Below are 15,527 nucleotides of genomic sequence, written 5' to 3' on the forward strand. Positions count from 1 at the left end.
GAGATCTACCCATCGGGTAAAACCAGAAAGGTGCAGGCTTCTCCTCTGACATTCCCCACCCCACTCCCAGAGCTCCTGCAGTTTTTGTCCGAGTACAAACCTTCTTCCACACTTTATATAAGTGTTTAGACACTTCGCCAGCAGCCTTGGTTTTCAGAGGGAAAAATAAAAATAGCACTTAATTAAAACGGAGCATGGAACCCAGAAGGTATCAAGGTGTGTGAGCGCTCAGCGTGGTACATTCCCCACCCACTGTTTGGAATCTTGCACGTTAATTTATCTTGCATATAAAACCTGAACACAGTAAAGAGATGAACTAAGTACTTGGGTCCCACAGAAGTTACTTCTACTTAGTAGCATAGCCCGATGTTCACTTTTCCTTTCCCACATCAAAAAAAAAAAAAAAAAAAATCATCTAAAGATCATTTTAATATGTACAGCTTTGCTTCAGAGTGAAAGGGTCTTCATCATTCTTTAAGAAGGCCTGTTCAAGTTATTTCCATAAGCAGAATCAATCCACACACTCACGCACACACTGTTGCTAAGCAAGAAGAAAGCACACTACACTTGATGACATGTTCTTTGATTATGGGCATCCAGGCAATAGGAACTTGAGTGGAAGTGAAAAAATGGGACTTTTTTTTTTTTATAAACAATTTTCTCTGTGGACCCCATGAGAGGCTGACATGAAAAGATTGGGCATCTCCTCCCGTGGTTCCTGAGAGAGACGGGCTGGCTTCCCCATTGCCTTAAGGCCCAGTCATTCCTTCCAGGAATGGAGCCCAAGTCACCTGAAGAAAGAAAAGTTATTGCAAACAATGAAGAGATAAGAAACAAATTGAGAAAACACTTTCATCTAATTTGATTTTGCCTTTGATGGGAAAACACCAATGGAGTGTGCATAATATTGCCGTGTATAAATAGCTGTGAAGGCACAATGATGGCTCCGTCTCTTTCATCACACGTCGGAGCCAGAGCGATGTTTTCTTAACAGCTTTTCTTCCCCATTCACTTCTATACATTAACAGAGTGGAGGGGGGAGAGAGGCATGCACAGAAGAGCAGACATTTTTTTTTTTTTTTTAAACATCCATTAGAAGCTTTCAGTCCCTTAAAATATTCTTTTCTTTTCTTTTGTGTCCACAGCCCTGATGGAGGCGAGGTGGGTGCCTTGTACTCTGTCAGACGTGTTAAACTAACAAACCAGCAAATTCAAGTGAAGAGACCCCAGGGAAAGAGGCAGAGAGATGAAAAGACAGAGAGGGGGGGTGAGACAGACAGACAGACAGAGGGCCGGGAAGAGCCAGAGAGAGAGAGAGAGAGAGAGAGAGGCAGTGACAGAGACACAGAGAGAGGCAGAGAGACAGAGCCAGGAAGAGAGGGCATTTTCGAAATGGGAACCTGTGCACATAATGTGTACCCTCCGAGCTGCAAACTAATAATTTTCCTCAAACGTTTCCACACCAGTGGTCACCAACTATTACATTCAGCCTAATTAATCTTTGTTTGTTTTAATTAGGCTATTTAGGAATGGGGCATAGCCAGGACCTTAAAAAAATATGTTTTAGTAACCAAAAGAAACAGAACATAAATGGAAATCTTATCTCATTTTTAAAATCAACCCAAACATTTCAATTAAGTAAGTAACTGGTTGCCAAAGGTACTCTTCTATAGGAAATGTACCTTCTTGTCCACTACAGTGAAAAAAAAATGTTGGATTACAGAATTTTGATTTTCAAATTAGAAATTTATTTCTAAATTAATTCCAGTACATAATTATGAATAATAAAATTAGTATAATAAAATATACCAAGGAGCCAAGTTCTTTGACCATTATTATTATTATTATTTAACTAAATAGTTCACATTTGCATTACTCTGCATGAGCTTCTATGGAACTTGGAACTTTGAGAGATTGAGAATTACAACTAAAATAATCCTAAAATCAGAATGCAGCATAAAAATGATTTTTGGCCTATTTCTTCCTAAAATCAAGGCTCTAGTAAGCCCTTTCTCTCCTACTTTAGTCTGTCCTTCTGTCAATCTCAAGTGCAATTAAAATTCATTGCTGAGTAGAACTTGGAAACCATTCCGTAGATAAATCACTGACGAACTCCTTGTTTTCCACATCTAAACTCAATTTCCTAAAACCTTTGAGAGATGGGGCTAATGACAGCTTACCCACAGGGCCATATGTATTTAATACTGTAATCATGCCTGCTGTATAAACTAAGCACTAGATGAATGTTAGCATTGCTATTAATAACATACAATTTCAGAAACTAGCATGTCAGCATCTATCAGCAGAGTAGGGAGAGAGAGCTAAAAACTGGCCATAAATGAACATGCTAAGAGAATCATCTTATCGCTCTGCTATTTGTGGGTACAATTAAAATGCTTAAACAGTGCTCTTTATTTTATTCTGAAATTTATTATTGAGAAGGTTACCTTTTCAGTTCCTTCTTCTTTGAGACTAATAATGTCCAGATCAAAATCCTTCCTCAAGCCATCAGTTTTATTGAAGGTGATACGCCCAGTCAGACCATCCCACCGGGCCTATGGACAAAAGGAACATGGCATTACTGTTTCACACTTATCATAATCCTAACACCATCAAAATTGTAATACCTCGAATTCATCATGGTATCCAATTATTTGGTTTCACTGTGGTGTTAGAAAGCATCGCATTGCTTTCAGTAGCTCAACGGCAGAACACTTCCCTGTTTTATTAGTACTCATTTATTTTGTCAGTTCTAACATCTAACATCAGTCAAATCTGTGATAGTGACAATTTAAATGGGCAGTATGGAAGGAATGACTGTAAAATACTCTACACATGAAGTAAACAAAGTCTGGGAAGCCATAATATTCTGTTTTCCAAGGTCAAGTCAAATCCCTTTTAAGGTACTGACAAGGGAAGTATCCCCTTCCCCATTTTTTTTTCTCTGTGAAAAGGATATAATCCGGTGATGCATTATTGAATTTTTAGGGTATTCAGATTTAGGCCTTCCAATGTCATTTGGCCACTGTATTAGTTTCCTGTAGCTGCTGTAGCAAATTATCACAAAGGGTGACTTAAAACAACAGAAATTTGTTCTCTCATATTTCTGGAGGCCAGGAGCAGATGTCCAAAATCAGTAACACTGGATACAATTAAAGTGTAACAGGGTCATGTCCCCTCACAGGAGACTCTGTTCCTTGACTCTTCATGTTCCTGGTGGCTGCCAGCAATCCTTGTCCTGTGGTGGTATCTCTCCAGTCTCTGCCTCTGTGGTCCCATTGCCTTCTCCTATTCTGCCATCTGTCTACTTGTCTCCTATAAGGATACATGTGATGGCACTTAGGGCTCATGTAGATAAACCAGGATACTTACTCCATCTCAAAAATCCTCAGTTGAGTTATATATGCAGTGTCCTTTTTTTTTTTTTTGGCAAAAAAAAAAATAACATTTACATGTTCTAGGGATTAGGACATGGATACCGTTTAGAGGAGCCATTATTCTGCCTGGCATATGTATATCCACATCATGTTAAGAACTTAAAGTCACAGCGGTCTCCCCTTCACAGAACTCACACTGGACATCTTTAGTACTTTCATTTCAAAAAGAGTGACCCCAGAGTTTCTTGAGCTTCAGTCTCTAGGTGATTTTTGGTAATCTGGTCTAATTCAAGTTGACTTACAAATGAGGACAAGAGGGAACTCAGTCCTAACTGTTTTTTTCTTTCCTGGCTTTACCAAAATCACTGGACATTTGTAAAATGTGAAGAAAATCCTGAAAGATGAACTATATCTAACGTGTCTATACCATGTGCACCTGCTGACTGATTTATCTATTTGGACAAGAGGTAGAGCAACACAGAGGAAGTATGAGTTTATCACAGAGCTGGGTTTGAATCTCTGAAGTATGACTTCATGGAAGTGACTTAACCTGAATCTGGATTGTCTCAGATTTCAGTGTCTGATCCATGCAAGGTTTCTGTGAGATTTAAATGGCACTTCACACAATTCTTAACTCACTGAAAGCACTGAAAACTTAAGGATTATTTTGACAACTATCTCTTGTTTTCCTTCCCACATTCTCCACAAACTCTGGAGTTTGGCTTTTATTACCTCACATGTCAGGACTCATATGTAGTGTCTTTTCGGATCTCTTCTGCATTTCATATTACAAACCAACATCAGATTCATTGTCCCAAAATGAAATTTTCATACTTGTGCAATTTCTCCCAGCACATAAAGTACATAGTGGACTCATGCTGCCTACAGATTAGTTGAAATCTTGACTTTACATTTGAGGTTGTGATGGTTAAGCTTATGAGTCAGCTTGACTGGGTCATGGGATGTTTAGTTATCTAGTTAAACATGGTCTCTGGATATGTCTGTGAGGGTGTTTCCATTTGAGTCAGTAGACTGAATAAAGCAGATCTCCCCAATGCGAATGGTCATTATCTAATACATTGAGGGCCTGACTAGAACAAAGAGGCAGAGGAAGGGGAATTGTGCTCTCTCTGTCTCATTGATTGAGCTGAGGCATTGGTCTTCTCCTGCCCTTGGACAAGGATTTAGCACTGTTGGCACTGCTGCTTCTCATCGTCTCTGTGCCAGAAACTATCTCAGAATATAGCACCTAGTAGTTTTCAGTTTAGCTGGAACAAGAACATTAATGTATTTCAACAAAGCCCTATGGGTGTGAGAAAGAGATTTGCACATAGTAATTGAAGAAAGAAGTGTATGGAAGAAGTACTTACCCCAACTGCCCAGAAAGAAAGATTTAGCAACAACTCCTACAAGAAGGAAGGCCCAAGCTCTCAAAGGATGAGAAATTGACCAAGCAGGGCACCTAGGTGGCTCAGTCAGTTACATGACTGTGTTTGGCTCAGGTCATGATCCCACAGTTGTAGGATCAAGCCCTGCATTGGGCTTGCTGAGCGTTGAATCTGCTTCTCTCTCTGCCCCTTCCTTCTACTCCTTCTCTCTCTCTCTCTCTCTCGTGGTCATTCTTTTTCAAATAAATAAATAAATAATCTTTTAAAAAAGATTGAAAAAAAAAAAAAGAAGAAATTGGCCAAGCAAAGTTCTACAGCTGAGTAAAAAGCACGAAATAAGTATGTCTGTCATGGATCTATAATGCAAGGTACGGAATGATGAGAAATGAGCCTAGGAAGGAGGTAGGTGGGCACTTGTTCTTAAGAGTGTTATGGATTGTGATGCTTTTTGCTTGGACTTTGCTCAATAGACATGTGGGAATGGTCAGAATGTTTTAAGCCTAGGAGTATCTTGAGCAGATGTGCTCTCTAGGGAGATCATTTTAACAGAACTAGGAGAAGATGACTCAAAGATCAAGATTGCAAGCGGAGGATTGGCTGGTAAATAGTTCTCACAGAACAAAATAAAACATATGAACTTAGGGACAGCACAATTCCTCCATCTCCCTGTCCCACCAACTGTGTCCCAACCATTAACTATCAATGGAAATACTTCCCTAGCAGGGTAGCTGGTTTCAAGAAGAAAGCATCGCCATTAAGGTTCTTGCAGACAGAGTAGAGAATGGGATCAACTCAATTATCAGGATCCAACACAATTAACCCAGATATATTTTCTGGCTATCATGCAGATGGAATAGGAATCATGTCGAAGGAGATTTTATCACTTGATAATGCTGGAAGTTAAATTCATGTCAGGAAATGACACATGGACACAAGAATACTTTAGCTCTCATCTGAGCCATCTGTATGGCCAAACTAGATGTTTGGTGACACAAAAGAAATACCTCAGATCCTTGAAATTTGCCTCCAGAATTTATTGCCAAGGGAAGTCATAATGCCAAATGCTAGCACTAGCTTTAAAAACGAGATGGTATATTTTTAGTTGACAGTAACACCTGTTGTTACATGTAGTGAAATACAGGTAGTTACATTCTCTACACTGGGACCAAAAAAATCGATATTTGAGCCAAGTAAGGTGTGTCCTCTCCTGTGTTTATTTAGGTACACTTCCTGGCATTGCAATCTCCTTTTCCTCTCCACCATATTCCAATCCTACTTTTTATAGTCTGGCCACTTCTTATTTTGCAAGTAAAAGGCTGGGTTCATGGATTGGTGGGGTAGATGAGAGTCACTAAATAAACTGCTGCATTCGTGTTGTAGCATCTAACTGAGGGTGGGAGACAATTCATCTAAGACTTCAGTTGGGTGGAAATCTGTGCAGTGTTAGGGGTTTGGACTAAATCAGTGTTTCAGGCCCGTTCTTCGTGCTTCTCAAAATGTGTAGTTTTAGCCCTCCCTCTGATCTGTGTGGAAAGAGGTAGTTTTCTTCATTAAAGTTCTACAGGATTTTCAGACAGACAACTTTTCCTTCTTGGGGGTCATGCTGTGAGTCAATTCGATACATTGTCCAGAGTTTAGGGAGCTCTCTGAAAATGGGCAAAATTGGTAGCATTTATCTCTTGATGTAGCATATAGCTCATAGCAGGGTCTTAAAATCCAGTTCAGAAATCCAATTTCATTTCCACTAAGTGTGTCTATTGTGTCCCTTTGTTTGGATTCTGTTGCGTTGCTTTGGAGCTTGAATTCCGTGTTCCAGTCACTGGTGCAGTGTAATTCCCACTTCTCGCTTCTCCTCCTTGTTCATCCAAGCGGCAAAAAAGTTCCTTTTCGTGCTTTAACAATGCTTCCTTCCCTGCCTCAAATATCTACAAAGACTCCCTGCCTGGTTCTTTACTGAACTGAAATATCTTTCGACCTTCAAAGTCAAGCTTCTCTTGCTGACACAATTGCCTTGTCTTCCTCCCTCCATCCCTATACGAGCACTTCTGTCCATGTTCTTTGTTTAGTTTTTCAAAGTAATTGTTGATTAGCATTTATTAATCATCAATGTATTATTGATTAGAGTGAATAGGCAATGCCTAACTCCTGGATATGAGGAATAAGATCCATAAGGAAACGATTTTCTGGGGCAAGGCTGAAGCAGATACAATTTAGATAATGACATATAATTATATTAGTCATAATTACAATTTGTTTGCCTTATGTAGAAGCATTTGCGCAGGGGACAATTATAGTATACTTAACTGAAAACAATACTTAATCTATTGTCCCTATTTTAGGAAATAGCTTTAATTTCTACCCTGCATAAGACCTCTTGACAATAATTGTCTAATAGCAAGTAGATCAAATAGTGTGACTTTTTTTTCTTTTCTCTTATCAGGCACATTATTTGATGGCCAAGAAACAGAAATCAAGAGCTGAATGAAGAAAAAGAGAAGTTTTCATTAATGTCTTACTTGTATGCTCTTTCTCAAGATAATCTTTACTATCCAAATGAATTATATATATTTTAGTTTTGAGGAAGTAAGTGGCTAGTACCTAACTCTAGGCTCTTGTAATAGTTAGCTTTTAACTTCATTTTGTAAAAATGATTGCTTTTATTCATTTTTTTTTCCTAAAGGGGACTTAAATATATAAAAGCACAAAAAGCCTCCTTTCTTAGAATATTCCCTGACATAGCCATTCCTATTTACCATGGGGAATAAATTCTTTCTTATTGAAAGAATCTTCCTTTTTGAGAGCAGGAGAGAATGTGCTTCTCTACTAGATATAATCTTGTAAGGACAGTGGTTTCTAGCATTTTCATTGATGTATTAAGGAATTTTGCTTTTTTGTAAGAATATTGTAAATAGAAAGGTCATGGCAAACCCAAAGGTTAGCTTCCTTTTGAATTAGATTAAGATGAGAGAAAGAAATTTTTCCATGACTATCCTATGTGTTATTGAAACTTACCAAAATTTGAAAATAAAGGAAAAAAAAATTAAAGACTGCATGCCCTTTGTCATTGTGGCCCTTGTCTAAGAGGCTCATCCAAAGATGACTTAATTCTTTAGGGAAATATATCTTAATTCCCAGACTTTGTAAAATGTTAATCTATGATGTAAGCGATCTCTGTCTAATAGAAAATATAACCCTCAAATTATAATTTTATTGCCCTGGCATGTTAACCAGTTTTGATTTTCCAGGTAGTCTCCACAATTACTTTTCCTCTGTATCTCCCCAGAATGAGCTTCATTCCCTCAAAGTTAAATTTGTCTTCAACAATGGCTCACTTTATATTTCTGTTAGTCACATTTGTAACTATTTTAAAGTTATACTTTGTTTTAGAGATGGTTCTACCAAGATGATGAAATAAACTTACCTGCCAAAGGCAAATTTATGGGTCATTTTGTCCTCTTTATCCTAGTCCTGGAGCAGATCCCAAACAGTAATGGATTTTACCTTTGCTGATTCTTTATTTCTCTTGCTCTTATCTTTTCACACTATATTTTGATACTGACTTTTGCCCAAGTATCTCAATCTGTAAGTACCTTGCCTGACTCATAATTTGGGCTCTTTCTATTTTTATACTGGGTGTAGAGACCAGTGTATCTGTGTCTGGTCTCTGACCACTGGGCCATCTCTACTGCATAGTTAAGGGGACATTTTGTGTCTCAGAAGATCTTGATTTAAAAAAAAAAAAATCTTAGTTTTTGCCATGACCAAGTCTAGGGACTAGTGGTTATATGCATGTTAGTCTAATCTCAAGAACACAGGCAGAAGAACACGCTGTGTACATGGGGAATCTGATTTGCACGTGGCCACTAAGTCACACTCTATTGGTTGCAACACTGAATTGGAATCTGGCATTTTGTTCTGAGAATATGGTGGTCTGTCATGTAAAGAAAGTAATCTAATTCTCTGTCAGTAGTGTGACAAATGATTGAAAATCTGGTCTGTTAGCCTTTTTCTTTTGTCTGAGCAAGAATACATCTCAGGTTCGCTGGAAAGGAGAAATACTCCTTGAATTCCATGTCCAAGATTTGTTGTGTTCTATGTTTACTTTCAACTCATGGCTAAGAATGTGGAATTAAGGCTGCAACCTTCAGAGACTGTATCTTTGATTACTTATATTAACATACCCAGGATTCCTATTATATAGAGAAACTAAAGTTTTATTATATCTTATGTGCTACCCTTAAAAAAAAAACTTTCAAAAATTTCTAGCTCAGAAGCATTTTTTATGTAAAAACCCAAGTGCATCTTTGACCACATTTAAGGATTTTTTTAAAAATTAACTGAAATAATTTATACATGTCTTTCCCTTAATTTTACCCATATTGAGTTACAGTTTCAGTCTTCTTTTTTTTTACCAATCTGTTTTTTGTTTCTTGATGAAGAGGGTAAGTAGTCAAATTTCTTAAATTTCTTTTAAAAAATATTTTATTTACTTATTTGAGAGAGAGAGTGATGGAGAGGGGCAGAGGGAGAAGCAGACTCTTTAGCACGGAGCTCGACTTGGGGCTCCATCCCAGGACCCTGGGGATTATGACCTGAGCTGAAGGCAGACACAACCAACTGAGTCACCCCAGGCACCCCATGAACTTCTTAAACTTCTTATACTGGTTTACTGAATTGCTAGAATTGCTACATAATGTTTAAAATGAAGGAGATATAAAATTATGTATGGAATCACATTGAATTAGAATTCTGACAAAATTTTTGTTTCAACAGTAATTGTGCTTTGTGATGTATCTGTTTAAACATAATTTCCAAGTTCATTATTTTGAGTTTAAGACCTCGAGCTAATGATAAATTAAGTTAATGGATAATCTCTGAGTATCTAAATGTCTTCTCAGTAAGAGGTAATACTGATGTACTGGTCACTATATATGTGTGTGTACATATATAGATGTATATCTCTATATATCTTATTATTTTTATATGTTACAGAGAAATTGTCTTTTGGGTCATGGTATTGAATATGCTTCTTTTTGCCACATTGAAAAAGATGTTCAAAGGCTATATGTGCCTCTATAGGGTTGCATAGTGCACATAGTGGTTCTGTGATAACAGACTTCTCCTGGGGTCCTCTTATAAAGATTCTTGCAAACACATCAGGCCCCCAGATAATTCAGTATAATCCCCCCAATTTATAATCCTTAATTTGATTATATCTACAAAGTTCCTTTTGCATATTTTAAGCTATAGGGATTAGAACATGGAGATTTGGGGGTTCGGAGGGTGCTATTCTCCCTACCACACAAGGGTAAGAAACTAAATCCAAGAAATTCATCTGCACAGCATTCCTATGATGCCTATGTATATTTTGGTGAATTTCTCTTTGAAGTACCCAAAAACTGATAGATTTCCTGACCTGTCAGGCAATGACCTTCCTTACCACCTATAAGTGTGAGATTCCATAAATCACAGAACCAATAACAGACCAGTTTCCTGAAGCAGTTTCTGGCTCTTGGGTCTACAGATAAGAGAACATATGTTCTTTTATGGTGGGCTTGTTATATCTGATTAAATGAGATTTATTCTCAGATATAACTATCCTGGTATGACCTCATTTATACAACCAATTTGTCAAACTCTATCTTGGTAAAACAGAAGACAGATATTTGTTGTCTTATGCAAATGACCACACTGCCATAAAATTTAGTAAGCTGTTACTGAAATCTGAGTCGTCAGGGAGAAGAAAATACCATGTAAGGTACGTGTCATGTGTAGGTTAATATGTTGAGGTTTGCAGGTAAAGAAAGGACATCTTCACTCCCTTAATAGAACATTTAAAACCATATTAGCAATACTCAAACCCAGATAGATAATCACACAACTTTCTCATCACCATTCATTTAACCTTACTTAAGTCTTCTACATCTGGACCACCCTGCTTTCATGAGGTCTACTCTGGACCTACAAAAAGAGTTCTAGAGGTCCCAATTCAGTGCTCTTGTAACAGTCCAAATCATCTAAGTGACATCACTTTAAGCTCCAAAGTCTGTGGGGAGTAGGGAGCCTGATGCAGGGCTCTATCCCAGGAACCAGAGACCATGACCTGAGCTGAAATCAAGAATTGGACACAACTAACTGAGCCACCCAGACACCCCAAAGTAAGTGTATTTTTGGCACCAGCCTTTCTTTGTATTTGTATGAAAACCATGTTGATAACTTTTATAAAGTTTAATTTTGACAAATAGGAAGTGGTATAGGTATATTAGCTCCTTTGATCTTTACAGTAGCCAGATAAGGTAAGAAGAAGTGTCTCCACTTTACAGAAGAGACGAGGCCCTACAGTTACTAAAATGCACTGGAAGTATCCAGAACCTATTCTACCTCATGTACTCTCTCCTTCACCACTGCATTCCTATGAATAAGGTCATGAAAAAGAAAATGAGGAGGTGTGGGCCAGTTTCTCCCAATTTAAAGCTCATACTTGACTTTGCATAGGTCATGAGGAATGGACATTCTCAAGCCAAGACACAAAAAATTAAAAAGGAAAGATAAATGAAATCTAAAATCAGCACCAAAATCTTAGCTTCCCACTAACTCAGTGGCACTTTCTAAGCCTGAGTTGCCCAAATTGACCCAACTTGGATCTTCCCGGTTTGGTTAGAAAAATAAAACCTCTGACCTGGCCTCTAGTATCTTACTTCTTAGTTTCTTCATCGAGCACAGAGCAGCCATGTCCTGAAGATCAATATCTCATGGCTAGAGAGTTCTGGTATCTTGACTAAGCTAAAAGAAGTCATCAGCCTTTTTATTAGGAATCATGGGATAACTGTGACGTACACACAGCATTCCAATGGCCATCAGGGTGCAGAGCAAGAGGAACATCTAGAAAATGTTGAACTCTTGGTATTAATGCTAGTTTGGTTGAAATGCCTCTAATTTTCCTGTCATCACTTCCCTTTGCTGCCCTTCAGAACCCACCTTACCTGTCAATTAGTACATTACATAGAACAGGATGGTTCTACTTTCTAGGGTTTCCATTTTGGATTTACTTGCATGTGACTGTTCATTGATTTTATACCACAAATGTTGATAACTTTTGCTGACTTAAAATTTAACTGTAAGACTGAGGACCATGTTTAAAGGCCTTTATCTTTGGTCACAATCAGTCTCCTCCCTTTGAGCCTTCTTCCTGGATTTCCTTCTTATCAGTACATTGTCTTCCTCATTGTTCATTAAGGTAAAAAACCTCCTCTTCTATTATTCTGAGATGTCATGGATGCCTTGACTTTTATAAGACACATCACATGGCAATGTGACAGAACCAATTTGTAGTTCAGAAAGCTGTATGGAAAATGCAGTTTCCAAGTAAAAGAGAAGGATTTAATAAAATTGTAAATTTATGTGCTTTCATGAGTTTAACAAAAAAAAATCATAAATTGTATTTAAAAAGCAACAAAAACATACTGCTAATAAGCTCTTCATTGGTCTTCACATATTATTCATATACAAATTTTAGTTTATCCCAACACTGTAAAAAAGATCGTTTCAGACATAATGCTAGTTAATTTTAATTGTTACCAAGTTTTAATATGTATATTAGGAAGAGCTTGACTTTGGAATCAAATGACATAGGTTTGAATCTTGGCTCTAAATTTGATTAGCTGGGTGACTCTGGGCAAGTTCCTTAAGTTCTTCAAACTCCATTTGCAAAAATCAATACAGTCTTTACCTAATTGTTGTAGAGATTAAAAGAGATAATGCTTCAAAGCATCTAACAGAGTACTGTCAGATGGAAGCTCAATAAAAATTCAGTTCTTTTATTACCTTGACCTAGTTAAAAATTCCTTAACTCTCCTCACAGATACATGATTACTTGCAGACCATTTTGCAATAAACCTTAATCCATTTCAGAGCTGTTCTTTTGTTAAAAAGAAAACCACAGGCCCAAAATGCCGTTACTTGGACCACGACAAGTTACCAAACCGGGGCTTAGTATCTAAACTAATTAAAGTTTCAACCTCCTCTAAGAATGTAAACCTTAAACTGTCAGTCATGAATTTTCTGATGGGTGTAAATGAGTTTGTAACATGATCCCTGTCCTTCCCACAGTGGGAAGGATATCCCCCAAATGGAAAATGATCTTGCCTGAAACAATCCTTTCTTTTCCTTATAACTTTCTTGCCCCATCCTCCTTCCTATAAAAACCATTCATTTTGTACAACTCCATGGAGCAACCCTCTACTTGCTACATGGGATGTTGCCCGATTCATGAATTGTTTAACAAAACCTATTAAATCCTCAAATTTACTCTGTTGAATTTTGTATCTTAACACTCTATGCTGCTTGTCAGAAAAAAAAAAACAAAACAAAACAGCTACCTTTCTACATCATCAATTATATTAATGGAGTGGCTTTCAAATTTTAAAGAGTGAAGAATCATCAGGACACATTTGAGGTGGGACATGAGGGAATCTGCATTTTTTTTTTTTTTTTAACAAACACTCCACTGGTTTTGATGAAGATGGTCTTCAAAGAGGTGGGAATGAGGAAATCTGCATTTTTTTTTTTTTTAACAAACACTCCACTTGGTTTTGATGAAGATGGTCTTCAAACTATAATTTGAGAACTATTGAAATAGGGCTCAAAGCTTTTCCGTGGACCCTGTAATATTCCCCATGTTTGCTGAATAATCTCACCAAGCAATACCAGTAAGCCATCAAGCATGGAGTCTGATTCCAGTTCCAAATGAGCTCAAATTTGGATGATTAAAGTCTTTCTCTCTTTTTGTAGGGAATATATAATTAAAAAGTAAATAGGGGTTCCTGGAGTACTCAGTCAGTTGAGTGTCTGACTCTTGATTTTAGCGTGGGTCATGATCCCAGGTCCTGAGATAGAGTCCTACATGGGTCTCCTCACTCAGCAAGGAGTCGCATCTCCCTCGCCCTCTGCCCCTCCCCCTGCCCTCTCTCTCTTTCTCTTAAATAAATAAGTAATTCCTAAAAAACCAAAAAGTAAATGAGTGGCACTGATAACAGTTTCCCATAATTAGGAAAAGTGAGCCTTGAGTGGTATGGTCAGTACGGTCTTTAGGAGAAGATGGAGATTGAAGTCACAGAAGACAAATAGGGTTTGAAAAACTACATGCTCTTACGACTCTCAGTGTAGTATTGGTCTAGTAAAACACCATCACCATGTAGCTAGGCATATAGTGATTGGATCCTATACTCTTATATTCTAGAAAATTTTTAGAAATAATACAGACTTCTCTGAGAGAAAGCTTTTTGGTGTCTTGTGGGAAAAAGATCTTCTGAGTCTCTTCAAAACCTGTCCTTGCCCTGAAAAAATAGATTTGCCCCCAAAGATTCTGGTTGCTATAATTATCCTTGGGGTCGCACTAACCTCACCGTTCCTCTTTTGGGATATATGCGTCAATCCCTTGCATGGTCCCAAACCAAGTTTTTAGGAATTTTGTTTTGTTCTGGGTGTCTTCTTCTCCTTCCCCTGCCTCCCCTCCTTCTCCTCCTCCTTCTTCTTCCTCACCACCCCCTTCCTGCTTCTTCTCCTTCTGCTTCCTCTTCTTCCTTTCCTCCTCTTCTTTCTTCTTCTTCTTCTTCTTCTTCTTCTTCTTCTTCTTCTTCTTCTTCCTCTTCCTCCTCCTCCTTCTCTTCCTCCTCCTCCTCCTTCTTCTTCTTGCCTTCCCTTCTTCTTCTCCTTTCTCATTCTCCTTCTCTCTTACCCCTCCTCCTCCTCCGCCTCCTCCTTCTACTTCCTAGCATTTCCTCCGTGGAACACTGTCCTGGTGATAGATGAGATTCCTTGGCACGACCATAGCAGTCCAAAGTTTACACAGCAGTGTGAATCTGAATGAGGCCTGGAAATTTCAGGGCCATGCTCAGAGTCCAGGGACCCCTTCTTGCTGTCAGTCCTGGAAGGATTTACACTGATCTTCAGGTATTTTCCAGTGCTCCTGCAGAGCAACAATCACAGCAGTTATAGTGTATGTACCATGGTGTTTCAGGTTCCTCATTAGAGCATTTCCTTGAAACAGTATTTTGAATTATCTAGAGAATAAAAATCCACCTTTCTAAATGTACTATTTGCGATTATTCCCTATCGCCCTTTCCACCTCATCTTGTCATTGAAGGGGAGCAGGATTTGTCAGCCCAAAATATGTCATAAGCATTATTTTAAGCTGATTATTATTTTTTTTTTGTAGAAAACAGCAGATACAATGAAAGTCTGAAAACCAAACCAATTATTCTATTGTGGAACAATTTACATTTATAAGGGAATCTCCAAATTTGTAAGGAGGTCTCCTTCTCTGTCACAGGAAGAGGAGAATGACCAAATCTGGAGAAACTTATCAAGGGAGAAGACATGGATTTAAATATGCATTAATAACCATAGCCTTGCTTACTGTGTTTTGCTGGAAAACCTGGTTTCTTCACCCCTTCAGAGTTACCTACGTGTCCTGGGCATGTCCCATATATACAGGAAGTATACACATTATTAAACTTGTTTGTTTTTCTACTGTTAGTTTTTTTTTTTTTTTTTTAAACAGGGTCATCTCTCTCAAGAATTTAAGAGGGGTAGAAGGAAATTATTTTTCCTTCTCTATACCATGTTTCCTCCCAATGGCTCTACATGAACTTTGTCTTTTAATCATATGCATTCCTTCCCAGGTTGCACGCATATTCAAAACTCATTAATTTAGCCAAACTATGGAAAGAACCTAGATGTCCATCAACAGATGAATGGATCA

General features: G+C 38.0%; 1 protein-coding gene across 7 annotated transcripts in view; it reads right to left on the reverse strand.

The window, feature by feature from the left end:
* GRIK1 (glutamate ionotropic receptor kainate type subunit 1) overlaps positions 1-15,527 on the reverse strand; it is a 390,406-nt gene that overhangs the window by 54,779 nt on the left and 320,100 nt on the right. For 3 of the 7 annotated variants that reach the window (XM_059392232.1, XM_059392238.1, XM_059392233.1), the window contains exons 8-9: positions 2,448-2,555; positions 101-145 (exon numbers count right to left, since the gene is read on the reverse strand). In XM_059392232.1, coding sequence (XP_059248215.1) covers positions 101-145; positions 2,448-2,555 — 153 coding nt within the window. Of the gene's footprint in view, positions 1-100; positions 146-620; positions 792-2,447; positions 2,556-15,527 lie in introns of those variants that run through there. The other 4 variants (XM_059392234.1, XM_059392239.1, XM_059392236.1 and 1 more) reach the window with 2 other exon arrangements.

This window comes from Mustela nigripes, chromosome 2, assembly GCF_022355385.1.
Source record: "Mustela nigripes isolate SB6536 chromosome 2, MUSNIG.SB6536, whole genome shotgun sequence".
Lineage (NCBI taxonomy): Eukaryota > Metazoa > Chordata > Mammalia > Carnivora > Mustelidae > Mustela > Mustela nigripes.